At 50.0% G+C, this 21695-nt stretch overlaps 1 protein-coding gene across 2 annotated transcripts; it reads right to left on the bottom strand.

Annotated features, from left to right (window-relative positions):
• Positions 1–1583: 1583 nt before the first annotated feature.
• Slc6a19 (solute carrier family 6 member 19) lies at positions 1584–21277 on the bottom strand. 2 transcript variants are annotated; one of them, NM_001039722.3, is made up of 12 exons: positions 21019–21277; positions 14504–14644; positions 13207–13344; positions 11179–11360; positions 10964–11074; positions 10519–10631; positions 7589–7717; positions 7291–7447; positions 5748–5952; positions 5471–5630; positions 3349–3511; positions 2504–3182 (listed from the first exon to the last, which is right to left on the bottom strand). In NM_001039722.3, exons 1-12 carry the CDS (start codon positions 21218–21220, stop codon positions 2979–2981), a joined length of 1905 nt encoding a protein of 634 aa, NP_001034811.2. In that variant the 5' UTR covers positions 21221–21277; the 3' UTR covers positions 2504–2978. The 2 variants fall into 2 exon arrangements, with proteins under 2 accessions (XP_087444120.1, NP_001034811.2); XM_087587994.1 differs by lacking the exons at positions 14504–14644; positions 21019–21277 and adding an exon at positions 14070–14179 and having other exon boundaries at positions 1584–3182.
• Positions 21278–21695: the final 418 nt, after the last annotated feature.

The following is a 21695-nucleotide window of genomic DNA, read 5'->3' as shown; positions in this document are numbered from 1 at the left end:
CTCCTACTGAGCAGCGGGTACTGCCCAGAGTGCATGCTACTGCCCAAACCACACAGCTGCTAAACTCATCCTGCTGGGCTGTCACAGGTACAGTTGCAATGAGAAGCTGACCTTGACTCCGTATGGACGTTGGATGTGGCCTTTATTCCCCTAAGACATGGAGTCAGAAGGGATCTACCATTTGCTTGATCTTGAAGCACACTTATTTTCAAGTGTCTAGTTCTAAACCTCCATGGCTCGACTTTGTCAAGAAAAACTCCATCTGCACCCCCAGGCTGCACCTGCTCCAGACCCTTGGCACAGCCCAGAAGATCCTAACAATAGCCCGCAGCCATCTATGAATGGGTGTGGCCCAGAAAGCTTCTTCCTCGTGTGCATGGGTCTGAGGGGCTTCTTCCCAACTTCATCCTTTGTACTAGTGACCCGACTGTTGTCTGGGGTAGCTGGGAAGGAGAGAATGGTGCGACCATGTGTGTTTGTGATGTTCCCCGGATTCTGAGACTCCTCCCTCGCAATGTTTCTCCCTGGAGACAGGCTAAGAGCATGTTAAGCCCTTGGGACCTATAATTCTCATCCTTCAGCACACTGCTTTGCCAAGTGTGCAGCCACAACTCCAAATATGTAGGTTGCTGAAGCTCTATAGGAGATCCCATTTTCAGCATGAGGGTATACGTGAGTAAAGGCTTGAGAAGAGACAGGAAATGAAGGGAAGTGGAGGGTATGGAGGAGGGTCTAGGATAGGGGAGGCACCCTTTGGTGTTACCCATATGCTGAACACGTTTCTGTGATTCTGTCTTCCTACTCGCCCTGTCTCTCCACCTCTGTTTCCAACTGTCCTCATTCCCATGCAGCCCCCATGTCCCAGGTCCAAAGGCCAGCAGTCACGTGCCAGTAGGCAGCAGAGTGTGTAGGACTCCACTGCCACTGCCTTAGTCTTAGTCTATCCCTCTGGGCTCTAGGAACCTCTTCAGAGCTGTCTGAGAGGTAGACTGGACTTGCTGACCACATCAACCCTGCAGGTTCTCGGTGCCTGACATAGGCCAGGTTCATCCTTCTATGCCTGAGCAATGACTCTTAATCCAAGAACATTAAATAGAAGTGCTTTATTGAGAAAGATGTACTTAGACTCAATAGCCAATCTGGGTTTCTATCACACAGAGACACAAGGACTAAACATAGGCATGGACCAGAGATAGCAGAGAATTTGGTTGGCCTGTAGCCAGACCACAGGGGACCAGAAAGGAACCTCCATTATGTACACATCAGGTCATATATCGATGGCTATAAATACCCAGCAGTATCCTTGTAGCCGAGGCTTCAGAGGCCTAGAGGTGGGACCCACTGAAACAACTAGTGTGGCACTGTTCCTATTCTCACAGGGCCAACCCTCATCCCATGACTCTGTATGGTTCTTGGGGTGATTGTACTCGGGATCAGTGTGTATAGAAGGGTGTAAGAGGGCTCTATGATTCAACAATAGGAGCTGCAGCTTTGTGGTGGGTGAAATGTGGCTGGTGTCACCAAGAGGAAGCACTTGACAAACATCAGGGCCCAGCACAGTTTCTCACCCTTTTCTGTGAGGATTTTAGAGAGTCCAAATCAACTTAAATTTGGGCTTTCCCATAGAAATAGGAGGGCAGTAGCTTGTAACAAACACCCCAAGTCCCAAGTACCTGTGGCTGAGGGTGGATGTGAACCCAGGAACAACCAGCCTGTTGTGGGGAGGGGTACACATATCCCTCCCTGGCTTCACTCACTGCCACAGGACTGAAGACTTCGAGGCTTCAGTCACTGGGGTGCCCTGTTCTCTTGGAGTGTTCTCAACAGCAGTGGCCACAGCTGAGTTACCCTGTAACCCTCCCTCTCCAACATTTGGCTAAAGATTTACGAGCTCATGCCCTCTTCCGAGGTGCACAGAGCGGCCCCTGCTTCGGAAGAGAAGGGAAGGTCAGCTTTCTTGCTCAGCAGCCTGCTCAGTGACCAATGATTAAGCAGGCATGCAGGAAGTAAGGGTGTATCGGGTCTGACTGAGACAAGTCAGCCTTGCCAACCCGCCAGCTTCCTGTGCTTCTCCTTAAAGAGCGGAAGAGCCTCGGTCCAGCCCTCACAGCAAGGGGCAGAGGGCTGGCTGGGAGTGGGCAGTGACAGCATTCCCAGGAGCCGGGCCAGCAGCATATCCTCACTTCCTACCTTCCCTCAGAGGGAAGGAGACCAGACCGGGCCTCCACATATTCACTTTTGGCTCTCTGCCAGGACTCTGCAGGGCAAAGTAGGTCCTGAGCTATGTCTGTCCTCAGGCTGTAGTCCATGCCCTATAGTGAGGGTATGCAGAGGGCAACCAGGCCAGAGTGGTAGGCACTTCCATCAAGAGCATGTAAAAATATTTTCACATGTGTGTCATATAGGTATGTGCACATACCTCTTTGCAATGCACAAACATAAATGAACATGTGCATGCATATACACATACAACACACAAAACTCACATGTGAAGGTACACACATTCAGACATACATATATAAGTTTATGAGTGCATGTTCATACATTCATATACACATATCAATAGACTCCATTTGTGAATATATGTATACACATGTGTGCACATATATGAGTTAACACATGAGCATATATATACATGTAGATAACACATGTGTGCATATATACATGTATATATAAATATACCCTCCTCAAAATATATACACAAACATCTTGTATACATAAACTCACACATGCATATACATTTATGTACACATGTAGTTCATGTGCATCTATATATACACATGTGTAAAACTGGTATATACACATAAACATGTCCATATGCCCCACATATTTGTGTAACACATATGTACACATCTGTGTGACATGAATACATGTATATGTATTCACACATTCACACATATTACAGCCTACTTCCCCCATGGGTCTTCCACCTTGTTTCCTCCACACACTGTCTTCTGCCTTATGCAAACTAAGCCCAATCAGTTCTTAAGGTCCCCATTCACAGAGGCTGTGGACAGCGCATTGACCAGCCCATGTTGGTCCCCAGACTTCTGGCAATAGTTTCTGATGAGTTTGTAGATGGCAAAGCAGGGGATGGTAAGGCAGGGTACTCCAGCCACAATGACCACAACTGCGTACACCCAGTCGGGGTATGGAACCTTCTGAGATTTCGGGAACTCCTCCTGGGGAGAGAACCACAGGTAACACACATGGGAAAGGCCTACCACCCCCATGACCTCATCTTCTGTTTCTCAAAGTGGAGCCTTCTACTGCCTCCCTGCCCCACTTCCTGCCTCCTTCCCTGACAGTTCTTCCCTCTCCCCATCCAGCCACTGCCTGGGCACTCACATAGTCAGGGTCCCATACGCTATACATGAGCTGTTTGTTGACTTCAATCACGAAAAAGAAGAGGAAGATGACCAGCATGATCAGCGGACTGACCACTCTCCACGTGACTTGCCAGAAGATGTTGGGCTTATGGCCGATCATGAACTCGATGTCCTTGTTGAACCTGCAGCAGAAGCCAGAGGGCAGAGTCACTAGTAGCTAGCTCATGAAGACCAAAGACTGACCAGCTTTCTATATCTGGACAGTAGCTGTCATCTTGGGATGTTGTGCCTTAGCCTTCCCTTGATAACTTCCTCTAATTTTGCAGGCAGATGTGTCTGCACTCAGAGGGGACCCAGGTTGACACTGTCACCAGCTGCCATTTGACCTTGGAATCCCCACAGCACTGAGCTATGAATTCATCATCAGAGGTCTCATAACCTCACAATGTGACAATGAGGGCAGGAGGCCATCAGACTTTCCTCCTTCCAACTGACACAGACTCAGCAGCCCTTGTGTGAACAACAGCAGCCTGAAGTTGGGCGATGCGCACCACTTCCTGGCCTGCTCAGAGGCAACTCAGTGGCAGAGCTCCTTCTAGCATAGGGATTTGTTGTGATCACAATGAGACATACAGAACTACTGGTGATTTGTCCAGTGTCCCAGCAAACACTAGGGCTTAGACGCAGACTTGGTGACAACCTTTGAGAAACCCACATTGAGCCTATCACTAGTCATGTGACTTCCTTTCTTCACATCCTTAGGCAATCACTTTACCAGCGCTACTCACAGTGGGGTAGAATTCAGACCACTGTGCATGCGCTAGCTCCAGCCACTCCAGGTATCAGTTGAAACATTCCTCATCGATGTCTTCTGGCATCACAAAGGTTACATGGCTGGCCCTGTGCTCCGCAGCCTCTACATTGCTTCCTCAGGCTTAGAGTCTGGTCCTCACTCATACTGGTGTAACCTAGCCCATGTCCCCTGTGGCCTTTCACTTTTCAGTGACTTGAACTAACACCAACTTAAATTTAATGGATCTTGTGTGTGTGTGTGTGTGTTTGTGTGTGTGTGTATTTAATGGATCTTGATAGATCGTTTTACAGTGGTCATGATACAGCTTCTTTGGAAGATGTAGCTTCCTGGATCTCTGTCCAGCAGTGGCAATGATGCCTTGAGATGTTGGATCAAACGGAGAGTTGGAAGTGGCCCTTAATGGTGGCCCTCTGTGCCTTTCTATGCTTGAGTTCTAGAAAGCTGCTGAGGCCCCCTTCTGCCTAGAAGAGCCTGTGCCAATCCCAGAAGTACTCCTGATATAGATGGCCCCCAAGTGGATGAAGGGCACTGAGCTCCATCTTACCTCAGGATGTGTAATGCCTATGTCCTTCAGAGCCCAAGTCCTGCTGTCTTACATGCCTCTCCTCCTCCTCCTTACTTCCTATCTTCTACCTGCTTTTGTTCTAGACCCAGTGCTGTTTTGGGGCTTCAGACTGAAGATCATGTGTGTGTGTGCATGTGTGCGTGTGCGTGTGTGTGTGTGTGTGTGTGTGTGTGTGTGTGTGTGTGTATACATATAATACTGCTGGACAGAGATTCAGGAAGCTACATCTTCCAAAGAAGCTGTATCATGACCACTGTAAAACGATCTATCAAGATCCATTAAATACACACACACACACATACACACACACACACACACACACACATATATACATATATATATATATAATTTGTGTAATGAGGTGTCAGGATTTTCACTTGTATTTTCTTTATCTGGCACACAAAGTTACTATTTGTCAGTTCTAGTACACCTGCAAATTCCTGTCCTTGGACATATAGCAGGGGCCATGGGGAGTTATATATACTGTTTAGATCACATTTAATAAGAAAGGAGGCACCACTTCAACAAGGCCAACCCTTCATCTTCTGACCTCTGTCCACCTCTTAGACCAAGTGCCAGGACTAAGCCAATGCCAGCCCACTCCTATGAAGGAAGTTTCCACCCTCTTGCGCAATAGTGAAAGCCTTGTGCCATGGCATGCCTACTCCCCTTGTGCCTACTTGGCTGGCTTAGCTTAACAGAGATTCTGTGACTCAGCTTTTCTTTAAAGATGGCGTGTTGCCACAGAGCTACCCCTCCTACCTGTCAACTCCATACACGTAGACGACAGCAAACATCTCACAAAAGGCGATGATTAGCAGAGGGATGGAGCCAGCATAGCTGTCCAGCAGGGAGAGCCAGTACTGGCCCGAATTCAGTGTGAAAATGAAGGCGATGAGATATGTCCCCAAGCAGATGAGACCTGCAGCCAGACAGGGAGCAGAGCTGTGGCTACAAGGCTCCTCAACCTAGGGCTGCACCCACCATTGTCATGAGGAACACACGTGTGTCTCCCTTAGATGGTAAGCTTCATACATACCTGTGAGCAGTTCTTTGGGCCACTTCTTAGGGGTGATATTGAGATCCTGAAGGGGTACGACCACACCCTCCATGTTCCCAAACATAGAGGAGAGGCCCAGGCAGAAGAGCATGATAAAGAAGAGCACCGACCACAGTGGGGACACTGGCATCTTCGTGATGGCTTCAGTGAAGACAATGAAGGCCAGGCCTGTGCCCTCTACACCCTGTACCAATGCACAAGGTTACCTCAATGTTCTGTTCCTTTCCTCCCTCTTGGGTCAGCTATTACTACTGCCCTTCATCGCCTCCCCAGAGATTAAAGGTTAAGTCTCCATTGCTGAAGACACCATGCACTTTGGACACAGGACAACTGAAGAATCCAGCTGAATGTGATCTGAAAACCTCCTCCCCAAGGACCAGCATTCAAGGTACCGAAGGTATTGAGCAAGCTGCTAAGGGAGGGAAGCAAAACAATCGTTCTCCTCAGCTGTGAACTGTAACAATGATCCCTCAAAGGTCAACAGTGGCTTTCAGATCTTGGCATCTGATTAACTGAACCCAAGGCCCACTCAAAAGGAGGGAAATCATGCCTGGCACTGGGCCAAGCCAACTCCCTGGAATGTTGAGGTCCTGGATCCAAAAGAAGGACTTGAACTACTTTAATAAACCAGCATAATTCCTAACCGCAAGCTGAGTGTCTATCCTTATACACACAAAGGAGTGTGGTCCTCACCCCCTCATCTAAGACACCTCCCTTTGAATCAACTAGAGACTATTAGCAGAAAACAACAATCGGTCAAAACGCACCCAACAACTGACCTCGGGGTACCCATCCCCAATGGACGTATCTAAAACACAACTCTGTACCCAAGATCCAGGGAACATTATGAAGGAGGGGGAGAGTGTAAGAAGCCAAAGATCAAGAAAACAGCTGTGGTATTGTGTTTTTATGACAAGGAAGCAACACTCCTGACACCTCATGACACCTGCCTAAACAAGACCTGAACAAGAATGAGGTGGCGGAGACTGTAAACCTCACTGAGGGGAGAGGCAAAGAGGAAGTCGCCCCTCTACAAAGAACTATATACAGGCAACTAGGGAATGCTGAGAGCAGGAGAATAGAATTCCTCAAAGAAAAGCCCCGTCATTGGTTATCGAATACCACGTGATCAACCCCGAAACGATACACATTCAAGCTGTGGTAAATGGACTCAGCAGGCTGTGTTCATATAGCTAGGTATGTATGGGTATATATGGCAGTAACCATCAAAGAAAAAGAGGCCTTGGATCTGAGGACTGAGGGGGAAGACAAGAGGGATTGAAGGGAGGAGCAGGGGGTGTTTTGTATAATTGATTTGAGAGGCTGGAGGATCATATTGGGAGAGTGATGGTGGGTGAACAGTGGATTCTTCCTCCTGCCTGGTTTTTAACTCCTGCCACTCTCGAAGGGCTAAGATGCTGACTGTACAAAGCCTCTCTGTGTGACTCGCAAAGACCAAAAGTGGATGTTCTCCCCCTCCCCACACATGAGGCTTTGATGGCATGGAGATCGAAGCACCTACCTCAGAGAGGAAGGTGTTAATGTCACAGGTCTGAAACGTCAGCTGGGCATAGGCCTCGGGATTAGTGGCATTGCACCAATGTTGATAGGCCTCGAAGTTCTCCGCAGTCACATTGCCCTCGGGCAGGTCGAACCCATTGATGAGGGTCAGGATGTTCCTGGAAGTGATGGAAAGGGCTGCTGTATGTCCTAGGGGGGAGCTGCTCAAAGGCTGAACTGGCAAGGGTTGGTGGGCAAGGAGGAAAGGGGTCTATGTGCATGCCATCTGAATGCATCCCCACGCTAGGGTGGTAACTCACGTGTTCACACAGTCATCAAAGCGCTCGGTGGCCCTGAAGCCAATGATAGAGTAGACCACGGTGGCCGCATACACAGATGTGAAGCCATTGATGATGGACACGATCACGGAATCCATCTCACAATTATTGCTGAGGATGAGAGGAATGTCACCCACCCCAGGACAACATGACTGATTCACAAGGCCCAAGCCCTATCCCCACCCACTGAAAGTCAGCACACAGCACAGCAGGTCCATTGTGCTCAGGTCTACGACTGGATTCCTGCATGTTCCTCAGTCGGCAATAGGCTAATGTGATATAGGGAAACCCAGGTCCTGCTATGGACACATGTGGCCACTGAGGTCTCAAGGTGACCAGAGGGCAGTGTCCTGACCCTGAACCAAGCTGCTGTCTACTGTGTTCCAATCCTAAACATACAGACCACAGCTATGGAGATGCTCTGAAAGCCCAGGATACCAAGAGTTGGAGATTCCTAGAATCAAATGCCACCTTAGGTCTCAGATAAGCAGTCAGTCTCACAAAAGAAACAGGCCTTGACCTCACACTACAAGGTGCATAGGTCCTCTATGGCCAAGAGAAAGAGGCCAAGCCAGGTTCTCTACTGCTTTAAGCCTCTCTCCCAACCCAGGCTTCTCTAAAGATGAGGTTTTACTATTATGCCATTGGGTTTTATTTATAAGAGCACTTTGGATTAATATTTATAGCTCCCAAGCCTGGGAGAACCCCAGATCTGGGTGGGCTACGTGCCTGGAGTAAAAAGGAGGAAAAGTGATTCTAGAATTTTCCAGACAGGACTTGGCCATCCTGGCTGGCATTTGAGGCAGGGTAGGACCATCCTGAACATCTGCCCTTGCAATGTCAGAGGGACGGATGCTCGCCCATAGCACAGACTGGAATGTTCTAGGGTCAGGGCCCAGATGTATTTCTGACCAGCTGAGAGACCCAGCTTTATGCAAAGAGGCAGCAGAGATCTTCATGTTCCTGGCTCTCAGGGACATGGAAGATGTGGCCACAGCTCAGGGACTGACCCAACTCTTTGGCCCTTACTCACCCTCAGCCCTCTGTGACCTAGACCCCACACTGGCTTCCTGAGTGAAGCCTTTGAAGTCCCATGTGAAGATACTCAGCACGACTTGAACATGCCCTGATCCCAGTCTTTCAACCCCAACCCCCCCACACACACACACACAGCTGTCATTGTGCTGTCCCATGCTGGGTCAAAAGAGTACGCAACCATCAGAAAAGTGCCACCCCACCTGGAGGGAAGGCTACCCCCAAAACACAGATAATTACAAAAGTTGACAAGAAAGGGAAACTGAGGCCACCCTGAACATCTGGAGGAAACTTGTAAATGCAAAGTGCTGTGGAGAGCAACCTGTGGGTCCTTAGACAGCTGATCATGGAGTGGCACCTCCCATGCATACCCCAGAATGTGGCAACAGCACATGTGGCACAAACACCATTCACAACTATAAAAGTGGAAGCAACCAGAGTCCCTGCAGGTAGATGGGCAAGTATATTTAGGCTGTCCCAACAGGAGGTGGCCAGTCAGCCACACTGGTCTGTAGCACCAAACATACACTACATCAGGGAAGCATCGTGTCAGTGAGAAACCAGATGCCAAAGACCCCCACACCTCCAGGTCTACCCACAGGAAATACTCAAGCAGACAAAGCAGAGACAGGAGCAGGGAAATGCTATCAGTGGTCCTGGGAGTTCAGGAGTGCCTGCTCATGAGAATGTTCTAGAACTAAATGAGCATGGGGACTGAACAACTGTGTGGATGTGCTACAGTGATCGGACTCCTGTGAATGACTTCCTATAACCTAGTGTGGGTGAACCGCACAGAATACAAACTGAATAAAACTGCCATAAAAATAATTCACCCACAGCTCCACTCGGGCTCTACCTATAGTGGCACTTCTACAGTTGCCTTCTAGAACATTTCCCATGGCACCAGAATTGGCTTTCCAACGCCTGAAACCCATCAGTCAGTGACTAAAAGACCATAACCCAATGGAACACCTGCCCATACAACCCAATTTCAACACACTTTCCTAAGGACCTGCCCTCCTAGACCATAGGGACCATAGAACATGGCCTCTAAGACCAGAGTGTTCCTGTGTTATGCCTATTGAACCTCCCGAAGCAGACATGCTCTGATTGTCAGGCCCTGCCTCTGCTCTAGCCTTGTCTGCTGCCTAGGTCTCTCCATTGGTGCTGCTTATCCTGAGGCCATGAAGCTCTGATCTACCAGGAGCCTCCATCCACTCACTGCCCAGCTCTCCCTTATCTTATCACTACCAACTGATGTTACTGCTTTCCCCTGACCAACACTGGTCACAGAGGATAGACAGGTCTGGTGCACCAAGCCTGGCTGTGTTCCTTAAACCTTTGTAGGAAACAACAGTAAATATCACCTATATCCTCTCTGAAGGTTGTGAGGGTTCTTCATCGCTTGGGGACTCCCAGATGTCAGCCTGTCTAAAGCAGTCGGGGTTAAACCTTTCAGGATCTGTCCTGGGTCCCGGGTGGGATTTGGGGACACCAACATACCTGGGGCCTAGAGTTCTGAGGTAGACTGGGAACAGTGTGGCCATCAAGTTGGGAGTGGAGGAAGGAGCATATTAGACCAAGCAGCAGAGATTATAGAGGGGCCCAGCAAGGGGAGATCCTCTCAAAGCCTTCTGTTCCTTCTATTCCGGCCAGCTCTGTGCTTAGACAGGGCTGGTCGAGGGCAGCTGCAGAGTCAGGCTGGCCAACATTGGTTCTGGGGCTGTGCTTTTGAAAGCACCCTCCTCCTTAACCACACAGCAGAGTTCCACATGGTCTGACAGGAAAACTAGACTCTAGAGCCAAGGGGAGACTCGGGCTCTTAGGGGCCCCACAGCTCCTAGCCCTGAGGGCCCTCCCTCTACCCCCATACTCACTGTACAGAGTTGTAGCTGGAGAAGGAGATGAGGCCCCCGAAGGCCAGTGAGAAGGAGTAGAAGACCTGAGCACCTGCATCCAGCCACGTGTTGGGGTTGCTCAGCTCTGTGATCTGTCATACAGGGACTCAGCTGTGACCACAGGATGCAAGCCTCCCCCTCCACTGAGGAAGAAGCTGTCTCCTTCCCCAGCAGTGGATGCCATTCTACACGGGGGAGGGGAGGAAGGGGGCAAGCCACCCAAGAGTTTCCATCTAGGATACATATGCTAAAGGCCCACCCATAGGCTGACCCCTCGCCAGGTCCTTCTCAACCAGGACACTGGTCTAGTCAGGTGTCACCATATAGAAATGAGCTGGTCTTGAAGCCAAGAGAGTCCAGCATGGACGTCTTCCTTGGGATCTGAAGCCCTGGGGTAGTCAGCTGATAGATGACAGAGACTCACATTGGGTGTGAAAAGGAAGACAATGCCGTTGGTGGCACCCTTCAGAGTCAAGCCACGGATGAGAAAGATGGTCAGTACGACATAGGGCAGGGTGGAGGTGATGTAAACAGCCTACGAGGAACAGGGTGGGGGAGACACGGTGTGGGATTCGGGCAGAGGTCAGATGAGGAAGAAGGACTAATTCAGGGTACAGCATGCTCAGTTGTGTACTGCACCTTCCCAGTGGTCTCGATGCCACGGATAGTACACACATACAGAACACTCCAGGCACATGTCAGGCAGAGCAGGATCCACCACTGGATGGAGCCTGAGTCACTGATAGAAGTGGAGATGTTGAGAGTCTCTCGGTACCAGAAGTAGTCCACAGAAGAGCTCTTGGCACACTCTTCCACATAGCCTGCAGAAGCGGAGCACACACCGAGGCGTGCGTCAAGAGTGGGGACGAGCTAGAAATAAGCCAGGGGGAATGGCAAGAGCCTAGCTGCTGTCTGAGACATTCACAACGTGGCCATTGCCTCACATATGCACGTGGGCATTGTGAATACACCCACACATTTGTATCCGCACACCACACACATGTGCATGGACACACTTGTTTGTACATAAGTTCTCCTCTATATGAAGTCTGCTAAGAGACACTGTTGGATTCTGACATGGGCCCGGGCCTCTGAGCACCAGCTCCTCCTGACTCGTGGACGAAACTCCTGCTTAAGTGGCCGGCACATGGTCTTTGGGACTCTGTGGTCATGCCCATAGGTGGTGGTTATCTTACCACCTCTTTCACAAAGAACTAATTGGGGCTCTCCTACCTGAAGCAGTGAAGATCCTAAGGAGGCATATGTCCTTTGACCAAAATGGGTCCATCTTGATGGGCTCCTGAGGGCTCATGGGAGGCCCTCAGAGCTGGTAGTCAGGAAAGGGGTTACAAGACAGGCTGCTCAAATTCCTCTGCAGCTATGTGTATCTGTGAGCCAGATGTGTCCCCGCAAAGATACCTGCCTCTCTGTCTCCACAGGAGAGGGGCCTAAGAAGGTACAGGTGACTAAAGGCACATGTGGCAGTGTGGTCTCTTTGTGCAGAGACACAGGGAGCACAGGGAAGGGAAGTAGAACTTCTCCTACCAAGGATCTGTACCCTCTACTCTTGCTAGTGCTGCCTGATGACCTGGAGCCACCTGCATACCTCCCGTGGCTCCTCTACTGATGGTCTTAGCCACGGGACCAGTATGACCTAGGAAATCATCGTGTGTAAGGCTTTCTTCTTGGACTGAAGATTTCTATTTTGTTTTATTGTGAGAGGGTCTGATACTGAAGCCCATATTACAGTGTAGACCATGTTGGCCTCAATCTGTAGCAATTCTTTCCTCTGCCTCCTAAATATTGAGGCAATAAGTATATCTGTGGATTCTCTGTCTCTGTCTCTCTGTCTCTCTGTCTCTCTGTCTCTCTCTGTCTCTGTCTCTCTGTCTCTCTCTGTCTCTGTCTCTCTGTCTCTCTCTATTTGTGTGTGTGCCTACGCCTGTGCCTGTGTCTAGGTATTTGTGTGCAAGTCTATGTCTGTGTACATGGAGTCTATGTACATGGAGTGTGCATTTGTGTGTGTGCAAATTCAGGTGTGTAAAAGTTCATGTGTGGAAGCCAGAGAACAGTTTTGATATCACTCCTCAGGAGCTACTCATCTTACTTTTTGAAACGGGGTTTCTCACTGGGACCTGGACTCTCTAATTAGGCTAGGCTGGATGGCCAGCAAAGCCTTAGAATCCTCCTGCCTCCATTTTCCCAGCTCACTGGTATTACAGTGACACATGCTTAGCTTTTTATGTGGGCACTGGGGATTGAACTTAGGTTCTCGTGCTTTTATCATAAACACTTAAAACTGACTACGATATCTCCCTGGCCCATACCACATGGATTTGTAAATGTTATATGCTTTAAAAGTCACTCTAGTTTTTTGCTAACCCTGGTCTCTAAGAACCTAATTCTTTTTTTTTCTTTTTTTTTCTTTTTTTTCGGAGCTGGGGACCAAACCCAGGGCCTTGCTAGGCAAGCGCTCTACCGCTGAGCTAAATCCCCAACCCCTAAGAACCTAATTCTTAGAGAATGATATGTCATCTGGTCACAGGGTATGACCATCTGTCTAAGAAGTTGCCAGCGACCATTTTTCTCACTCTCCTACAAGATCAGATGGACAGAGGTGGGGGTGGGGGTGGCATCTGCATTCCACAGTTGGGGCCAATGGCTCACCTGTCTGATTCTGGTTGAGTGGGCATTCGCTCCATGGCAGAGGTTCCTGAAAGGAGTTGAAGAAATACCACATGACCCAGGCGATGATGGTGTTGTAGTACAGGCCCACCATGAAGGACACGAACATGGAGGCGATGCCTGTGGGGAGGGATGGCAGTGTGCAAGGCATACAGGTGTCTCTAGCAGGTGAGCGCATGGGTACCCATCTGTGCTGTCCCACCCCGGAGAGACGGTAGGACACTGGCGGGGGCCTGCTTCCCAACCTGAAGAGCAGATACAGCCCGGACCTAGAAGTGGAGTACCATTGTGTGCTCACCTGATTCTCTCAGAGTGAGCTCAAGGTCCTAGCACTCTACACCCTCATCTGCTCCACCGATGGCCCCAAAAGATTTGTCCAGGCAAGTGGACACAGGGACCTTGCAAAGAGCCTTTGACAATGCCAGAGGGGGTGGCTCTCCCTCGGGGAGACCTACTTGGCAAGTCCCAAGCCAAAGACAGGTAGGAAGATTCAGGGAAATCTCTGTGAAGAAGGAGTGAGAGAGGCAAGCAGAGATCATAGTGGGCAATGGCTCAGTATCTGGGGAAAACAGGTTGACCTGTAAGGAGTTTCATGAATGTGCTTTTTTTTTTTTTTTTTTTTAATTGAGAAACTAAAAACTAAGTGTATGTGAAAAAGAAAGAGAAGGGAGGGAAAGTTGAGAGCCAGAGAGTCGGGGGTGGGGGTAAGCAATGGCAGGGAGGGCTTGAGGTCAGGGAGAGGTTGCTGTGTGAGCGTTGGGGTATCCTCTGGGATAAACACATCTGAACTCTCTGTCCGTGGACCCTGACCTCCTCTTCCCTGGTGGAGAGTCCATATCACTTACTTGCATTCTGAGCTCTCAGTGAGCCATGTCCTCTTAGTGAGGCTGGAGGTTGGATCATCTCCAAGACAAAGTTTGTAAATGAGTGACCACACCTAGGCTGGTGGCAGCGCTGGACATCCTGGCTGGGTGTGTAGGAGTGGTCAGAGCAGGCAGCCAGCTCCCCCTTCTGGCCCTGGAGTCTTTTGCTCTAGGAAGGTGGGCTCAGGTGCTCTGCCCCCAGCACCTTGTGCCCTGGGCTGTGGGGACTCAGGCGACCTCTGCTGGCCTGTCTGTTCCCTGTTGACCATGAAGCTTGCCTAGATGCTGTAACCCACACTCCCATGGATTCTAATGACAGGTTGCAGAGGGCATCAACCTGGAAGTGATTGGGAAAGTTCAGGAGGAACTAGACAAGGGCTGTAAACCCTAGGCCAGCTGGAAGCATTGACACACACCTACACCCTTCAGAGCAGGGTGGATGGAGCTCCAGACGCCCACACTGCCCTTGCGTAGCCTCTGTCCGATGGCAAACTCCAGGTGCAGCAAGGGAATGCCCTCCAGGACCAGAAGGATGAGGAAGGGGATCATGAAGGCCCCTGAATGGGAAGAAGCAAAATATGTTGTTACAATCCAGGACACCACCTGGGGACAGGCACTTTAAAACCATAACCTTTGTTCTAATGATTAGATGCCACCAACACCCCTGTGGCACCTGAACAGAGCTGATATGCAGTTGTAAGCCATGTGAGCGGGGCCACGGCAAACTGCACAGACTAGAAGGTATCGCTCAGCAGGTAGAGTCTTCATTGTCACGTGTTAACACTCCCCGCTGGCTGGAAGAATGCTACAGTTAAACAAAGCAGGAGGCAGTGCAACCATGCTCACTAACAGTAACAGAAACCCAGAGGGGCCTACTGGCTGGCTCTAGGCCTCGCACTGACAGAGAACAGAAGGACAGAGTCACAGTTTCTGGAAATAGCTATGGAGGACAGTGTGTCCCTGCACAGTTAACTAACGCTAAATCTGCTGCCAGACACCAGCGTGAAAAGGGACCACGCGGAGAGGAAGCAAGCACCCTCCGGCTTAGAGCAGCTCCATTTTCTGGTGTACGTTCTTTACTCCAAAGGGTAAGAAGTACAAGAATGGTCTCAAATAACTGCCACACTGCCCTCATCTGTGTGGGCTCCTGTGTACGATAAACCTAACAAAGCCTAATACTAGAAAGTGTGTCTCTCCTGTGACTTAAGAAAGCAATCTTCAATGGTGTTATGTGTATTAATTATGTTTCTCTAGGAGCTTCATCAATGAACAATTAAATAATGTATACCAAACAACAATGTTGGAACTGGAGAGATGGCACAAAGGAGGCTGAGCACTTGTCGCTCTCACAAGTTCCTTCAGAGTCTAGCGCCTGCGTGGTGGGTCACAGCCATCTATAACTCCAGCTATAGGAGATCTAACCCTTTTTTCTGACCTCCGTGGGAGCTAGGCTTGCTCACAATACACAAACGTATTTGAAGGCAAAAATGTTCATACATATAATGACTAAGTAAATCTTATAAAGAAAAGGCCGAAAGTGGTGGCACATGCCTTTATTCTCAATGGGAGGATCTCTGTAAGTTCTGGGCTAGCCTGGTCTACATAGCAAGTTCCAGGACAGCTAGGTCTATGTTGAGAAACCTACCTCAAACAAACAGAAAGAAAGAAGGAAGGAAGGAAGGAAGGAAGGAAGGAAGGAAGGAAGGAAGGAAGAAAGAAAGAAAGAAAGAAAGAAAGAAAGAAAGAAAGAAAGAAAGAGAGAAAGAAGGAAAGAAAGGAAAGAAAGGAAAGAAGGGGAGAATACCACTACCAACAGAAAACCTGTCAAATAGGAGAAAAGATTTGCAAACTACAAGTCTCATGAGGTATTAGAATTCTCAGAATATTTAGAGGCCAAAACTCAAGCAAAGTCAAACTTAATCACAGAACCCCAAAAGTTGTTGACATAGAGAAGACACGGAGTCTATGAACAGATAAGAAGGTGTTCACATCACTGAGCATGTAGATTCAAGTCCACACTGTGAGTTACCACCTCATACCATGAGGATAGCCACAAAAGCAGGGGAAAAAAATTATAAGGTCAGGAGAAGTGGAGACTAAAGCCCTCAGTGCTGTTGGTGAGAAAACAGATTAGTATAACCTCCATGGAAAACAGGGGGGCCGTTTGTGAGGTAAGAGTAAACGCAGAACCACCGGGTTACCCAGCAACTCCGTGTTACCCAGCAACTCCATTTGTAGGTCCCCAAGGGAACCGAAAGCACAGCCTCAGCGAGGTGTTTGACGCCTGTGTTCACAGCTGAGTGGACAAACACACCATGGCCTACCCCATACAGAAGGATTTCAACAGAGGGAGGGAAGTGGAGGATTAAGTTAGGCAAAAGCCAGTCACCAAAAGACCAAATGGCCTATTGAACAGGTCCTTGGATAGAACATACTCATGAAAACCACAGAACGGAGGTTGCAAGGGCAGGAAGCAATGTGGGGTGGTGAAAATGGGGACAGTTTCAGTTGGAGAGGATGAGTGTTCAAGGTGTGGACAGTGGTCACCCTGTACAACCTCACAAATGCACCTAAGGCTGTTGAACAGGACATTTTTAAAAAGCCATTTAAAAACACTGCATGTTCCCCACACACGGAAGCAGAAAGTGCATGAAGCCCTCTCTGTTCCTACAGTGGCAGTTTTATCCATCTCAATTCCTTCTCCTCTGAGGAGTGCTTTGGCGATCACATTTGGCCCCAGATTTTGAGCATTAAGAATTAACCTTTGGGGCTGGAGAGATGGCTCAGTGGTTAAGAGCACTGACTGCTCTTCCAGAGGTCCTGAGTTCAAATCCCAGCAACCACATGGTGGCTCACAACCATCTGTAATGGGATCCGACGCCTTCTTCTGGCGTGTCTGAACACAGCTACAGTGTACTTATATATAATAAATAAATAAATCTTTAAGAATTAACCTTTGAAGTACGCTGCCCTGTGGGCATTTGGAAACAGTTGTAGATTGATGCTGGGGTAGAACAAAACAGAAGATGACCTGTCCCAGAAGATGCCGCCATGACAAGGAAGACTGAAAGATTAAGTACTTCGGAGCTGTTTTAAAACAAGGATAAACATGTGCTGCCCTGTGGGAAGTACAGCTTCCATGAAGGCTCCATTTCATCCCCACACGTGTCTTGTAAGAAAGCCAGCACCCAGGCTACTGCTGGCAGAAAGGCCTAGCGTGAGCTTTGGGGCGATCACAATTCTGAGGAGAATGTTCACTCCCAACATCGCATTCTGTCTCTCCAGAAAAACAGAGACGTGCAGCTGAGAGCTGCCGCTGTTCCTACTGTTTCCGTTGGAGGCCTCAGGGAGGCTCAATGAGGACAAAGCTCAAACCGAAACCAAGGCCTAGATTCGAGAGCAGCCTGAACTTGGGAGTTCAGGTCCAGCCAAGGCCTTGACTCCCTTCAACACTTAAGAGTCACTGACCTGCGATTCTATCCTGCAAGGACTTAGGGAGGTCCCTTGGGAATGGTCCAGAGCAAACATCTATGAACCCACCATGGTCCCATACATACTACAGCCCTTCATGCCCAGGTGTCTCTAGCACAGGCCGCTGGGCCTGTAACAGAGGAACACCAAGACATCCCAACATTCAGGTGAGGAACACCACTCAGGATGTTCTCCAAGCCATGGCACCATCATCCAACCTAACAGAGACAGAAAAATCAAGGAGAGAGGCAGAAAGAGGTAGAGAAGGACAAGTGGGGGAAGTAGCTGAGGAGGTATAGAAACAGAGACTGGGGCAGACAGAGAAGCTGGGAAAAGACAGAAAGAAACAAGGGAAGATGGAGAGAAAGAGATGAGGGACAGACACAGAGACACAGAGAATTAGAGAAGAGATGAGAGACAAGGAGAAACAGAAAGCCAGACAGAAGAAGCAGACACAAGAAGACAAAGGAATGGAGGAAGGTAGAGATGTTCTTGTTTCTCTAGAGGTCCGTGGGTCCCTGGGGGGAGGGGGGCGGGAGGGGGCGGACCAAGTAAGTGAACCAAGGCCAGCACTTGTTTTCCCTGTGCAGAGAAGTGCAGCTGAAAGCTGCCACTGTGTTCCTATTGTTTCTGTTGGGGAGGCAGTCACGTGGGGGTGTGTCAGCTGCTGACAATCTTGAGGTTCCTGCAGTGGTGCCCATATGGCATTCCCACCTCAGAGTGGCAAACTTGGTGCAAGACCTGAGCTTCTGTGGAAGCTGACAGAGGGACAGCCCTGGACAGGGTCTTCGTCTCTGAGCTGCTGCTCCACCTTTCCACAGAGTTTTGGGACAGGAGAACAGGGTACAGGTATTGACCACGAAGACGCTGGGGCTCCAGGATGGAGTACCAAGCACTAACGTCCAAAGGTTCCCAGAGATAAGGTCTTTCATGTTGCCCAGAGTCCTAGGCATTTGCTGTTTACACAGAGAGAAGTACCAGGAGAGATTGTAGCAAAGTAGGGCTGAAGGGAAATGGAATGTACAGCTTGAATAAGACCAATTCTGTCTTTGAATCATGGTTGGGAAAGTGGGAGTGAGGGGAGAGAAGAAGGGAAAGCAACGGAGGAGCCAAGAGACAGAAATCAAGTGTTTCAGGTGGAGAGAGATCTATGCTATTCCCTCTTTCCAGCAAGGGTGCGTGCTGCACACAAGGAAACCAGGTCTAGACGGGGGTGGTGGGCTCACTGTACAGCTGAATAGAGGATGCGTGGAAAAGATTAGGAACTTTCTGTAGAGCCAATCTGATACTTGAAGAAAGGCAGTTACTGGCTAGGGACCCATGGCGCCCACCTTAACCACAAGCGCTCTTGTTGCCAGGACACAGGAAAGGTGGGTTCCCCAGTGTCCTAAGGCTTGTAACCAGGACCAGGACATATATGGACAGGCATGTCCAGGAAAGATGCCTACTATGAGGATGCCCCACACCTGCAGGTTCTCCAGTATCCTGGGTAGATCTGGTAACTTCCATGTGTGAGAAAGTAGGATTAGGGGGTGATTGTCTGGCGTGTGTGTGTGTGTGTGTGTGTGTGTGTGTGTGTGTGTGTGTGTGTTAGGGGTGTCAACACAGGCCAGAGTGATCCAAAGACACATGGCTCCTTCAAGAGGTGATCTTCCCACTCTACCTAGGCTGTACCTCTAAGACCTAAGCCCAGGCCCTCTCAGAAAGTCAAGGCTCAGAACAGTATGCCCAAAGGACCAATGCTGTGACCAAGCCCTCACTGCCCTCCCCTCCTGTCTTCTCAGAGTTAGCACAGAAGTCTGAAGTCCTGCCTGATCCACAGACCACTTCGCCACACACCTACAGGGACAATGCCACACCCCACAGTCCCCAGAGCATTGTTGGCTCAGAGTGGTTCATTGTGGGCCCAGCACCCCGGGCACATCAGTGATCTCAGGTGCTGGGAATCTCCCTCAGATTCCCATAGAAGCCCAAACCGTAGACACAGTTCTTTTGTGGAAATCCTGAACAGTTGCTTATGGGACCAGCTCAGAACCAGCCCATCTCTCCTAGGCACAGGAGTGACCTGACACAACTGCACCTTGCCTCTTACCCTCCGTCCATCTGACACTTCCACATCCCTACAGAGATCCTCCACAGCAGGGTAGTGCAGGAGAGCCTAAGGGTGCCCTGCCTGGGTGGAAGTGGGAAGGAGGCCAGAGCCGGTTTGCTGTGGGAGTGCCTACATACAAATGCGGTCCTCAGAAAGGAGGTTAGAAAGCCTGGGGCCGGTTCTGTTGAAATCCCCTGGGATCTAGGTGAGGTCACCTGGGCAGCAAAGCCAGGGACTGTCAGTTCTCTCACTTGCCATAGAGCCTGATCCAAGTGAAATGTATGGGCAGAGTCATAAACAGCCAACCTCCACATCTACATAGCAACACAGTGGCCGTTTCAGCTTAGCTGTGACAACTACCCATCACAATGCCAGTGTGTGACTGCACAAACCAGAAGTAGAGAAAGCCCCTGAGTCAGAGAATCCCGATTAAGAGGAGAATGTCTGGAACCCTTGCAACCACACCTGCGGCACACCCCAGGCCCAGCAGAGCCAGTTTCTAGAGCAGCTAGGCCTACCCAGACCTCCACTGACAGCACCACATTAAGAAGGCAGAACTTGGGCTCACGGTGAGGAGACAAAGGCAGAAGCACCCCCCGACACACACACACACACACACACACACACACACACACACACACACATATACACACACTCCCAAGGGTGTTTGTGATGGTGTTTGTAAGTGTGTGTGTGTGAGTGTTGTGCAAATGTGCACGTACACACATGAGCTCTGGTGGGACTGGGGATTAAGAAAAGCTAGAGTACCGAGTGGAAGAAGTTGTCTCTGTAACACAGGAGCCTATGGGGCAGCTATGCCTGTGACCTCTATGCCCCAGCTATGTCCTCCTGAGCCAACTGGATGTGTGGTGTGGAGCACCTTCAGTGGAACAAGGGTCAGACCTGGGGCTCTCTGAAGAGGCTCGTGAGCCACCGAGTGCAGCAGCTCCTCTCTGTACACGCTGTCCAGGGTCAGCAGGAGTCTAACAAGACAGACTCCGTCCATGTCCCGTCCTCTGAGGATCACCCTTGAGGACCCAACTTTCCTTCTTCCAAGAAGAATGCAGAACGCCCAAGTGGGTGCTCTAACCTCAGGGAGGAACATGGAGGAACTATCTGTACCCTAATCTCCCGGGGGAGACTTTTCTGCAGCCCCACGTAAAGCGCTTCATTCACATGGGCAAGAGTGGAGCCCATCTCCCTCACCAACAACTTGAGACTATTACCCTACCTCTTCCTTCCCCATCTGTGACCCCCTTCCAGGCTGAATCCTGAGGAACGTCCATCCTGTGTCTTTGGTCCATGTTGTTTACTCCTGCTTCGGTTTCCACCCATACCTCACCCACCGACCAGGGTCCCGGGTCCTACCTCCTCCATGGCTCTGGCACAGGTAAGGGAAGCGCCAGACATTGCCCAGCCCCACACAGAAGCCCACACAGGTGAGCATGTACTGGGCCTTGTTGTCCCATTTGGGCCTGGAGCTGGCCTCTTCCTTTTCAATGACCTCTAATTCATCCAGAGACGGAATCCGGTCCTCTAGGCCAGGGTTGGGTAGCACAAGCCTCACCATGGTGGTCGCTGGGCTGGGCTTGGCACACTCAGGCAGTTCGGCAGTCAAAGGGCAAGTGGCGGTGTCCAGGAGCTCCAGCTCTTTATAGAGAACCTTTGGCACCTCACCCCGAGCACCTGGGCCGAAAGGAGGCGTCAGCAGATCCTCGGGGCGAGTCCCGAAGCACTGTTAATGCCTTATCTGCAGAGGCACCCAGCCTAACCAGCTAAGCCACCCCCTTCCACTCACTGACAGGAGGTCCTGCTGAAGGCCTGAACACCCCTCCTCCTGCACAAACCCAGACATAGGCCAGGGTTGGGTGTGGAGGGGGACAGTGTCAGACCACTCCCCAGGGAAGAGGGAGGTACCTCCAGCAAAAGATCAAATAGATGGTGTCTGTCAATGTCCTGTACAGACCAGCAGGATACTGGTTCTCCCCAGACTATTGGAGCTCCCAGAAAATCTGTTTCACCTGCAGGAAACTAAGCAGGGGGTT

Source organism: Rattus norvegicus, chromosome 1, assembly GCF_021556685.1.
Source record: "Rattus norvegicus strain SHRSP/BbbUtx chromosome 1, alternate assembly SHRSP_T2T, whole genome shotgun sequence".
In the NCBI taxonomy this organism is placed as follows: Eukaryota; Metazoa; Chordata; class Mammalia; order Rodentia; family Muridae; genus Rattus; species Rattus norvegicus.
This window is presented reverse-complemented; position numbering and strand designations above follow the sequence as displayed.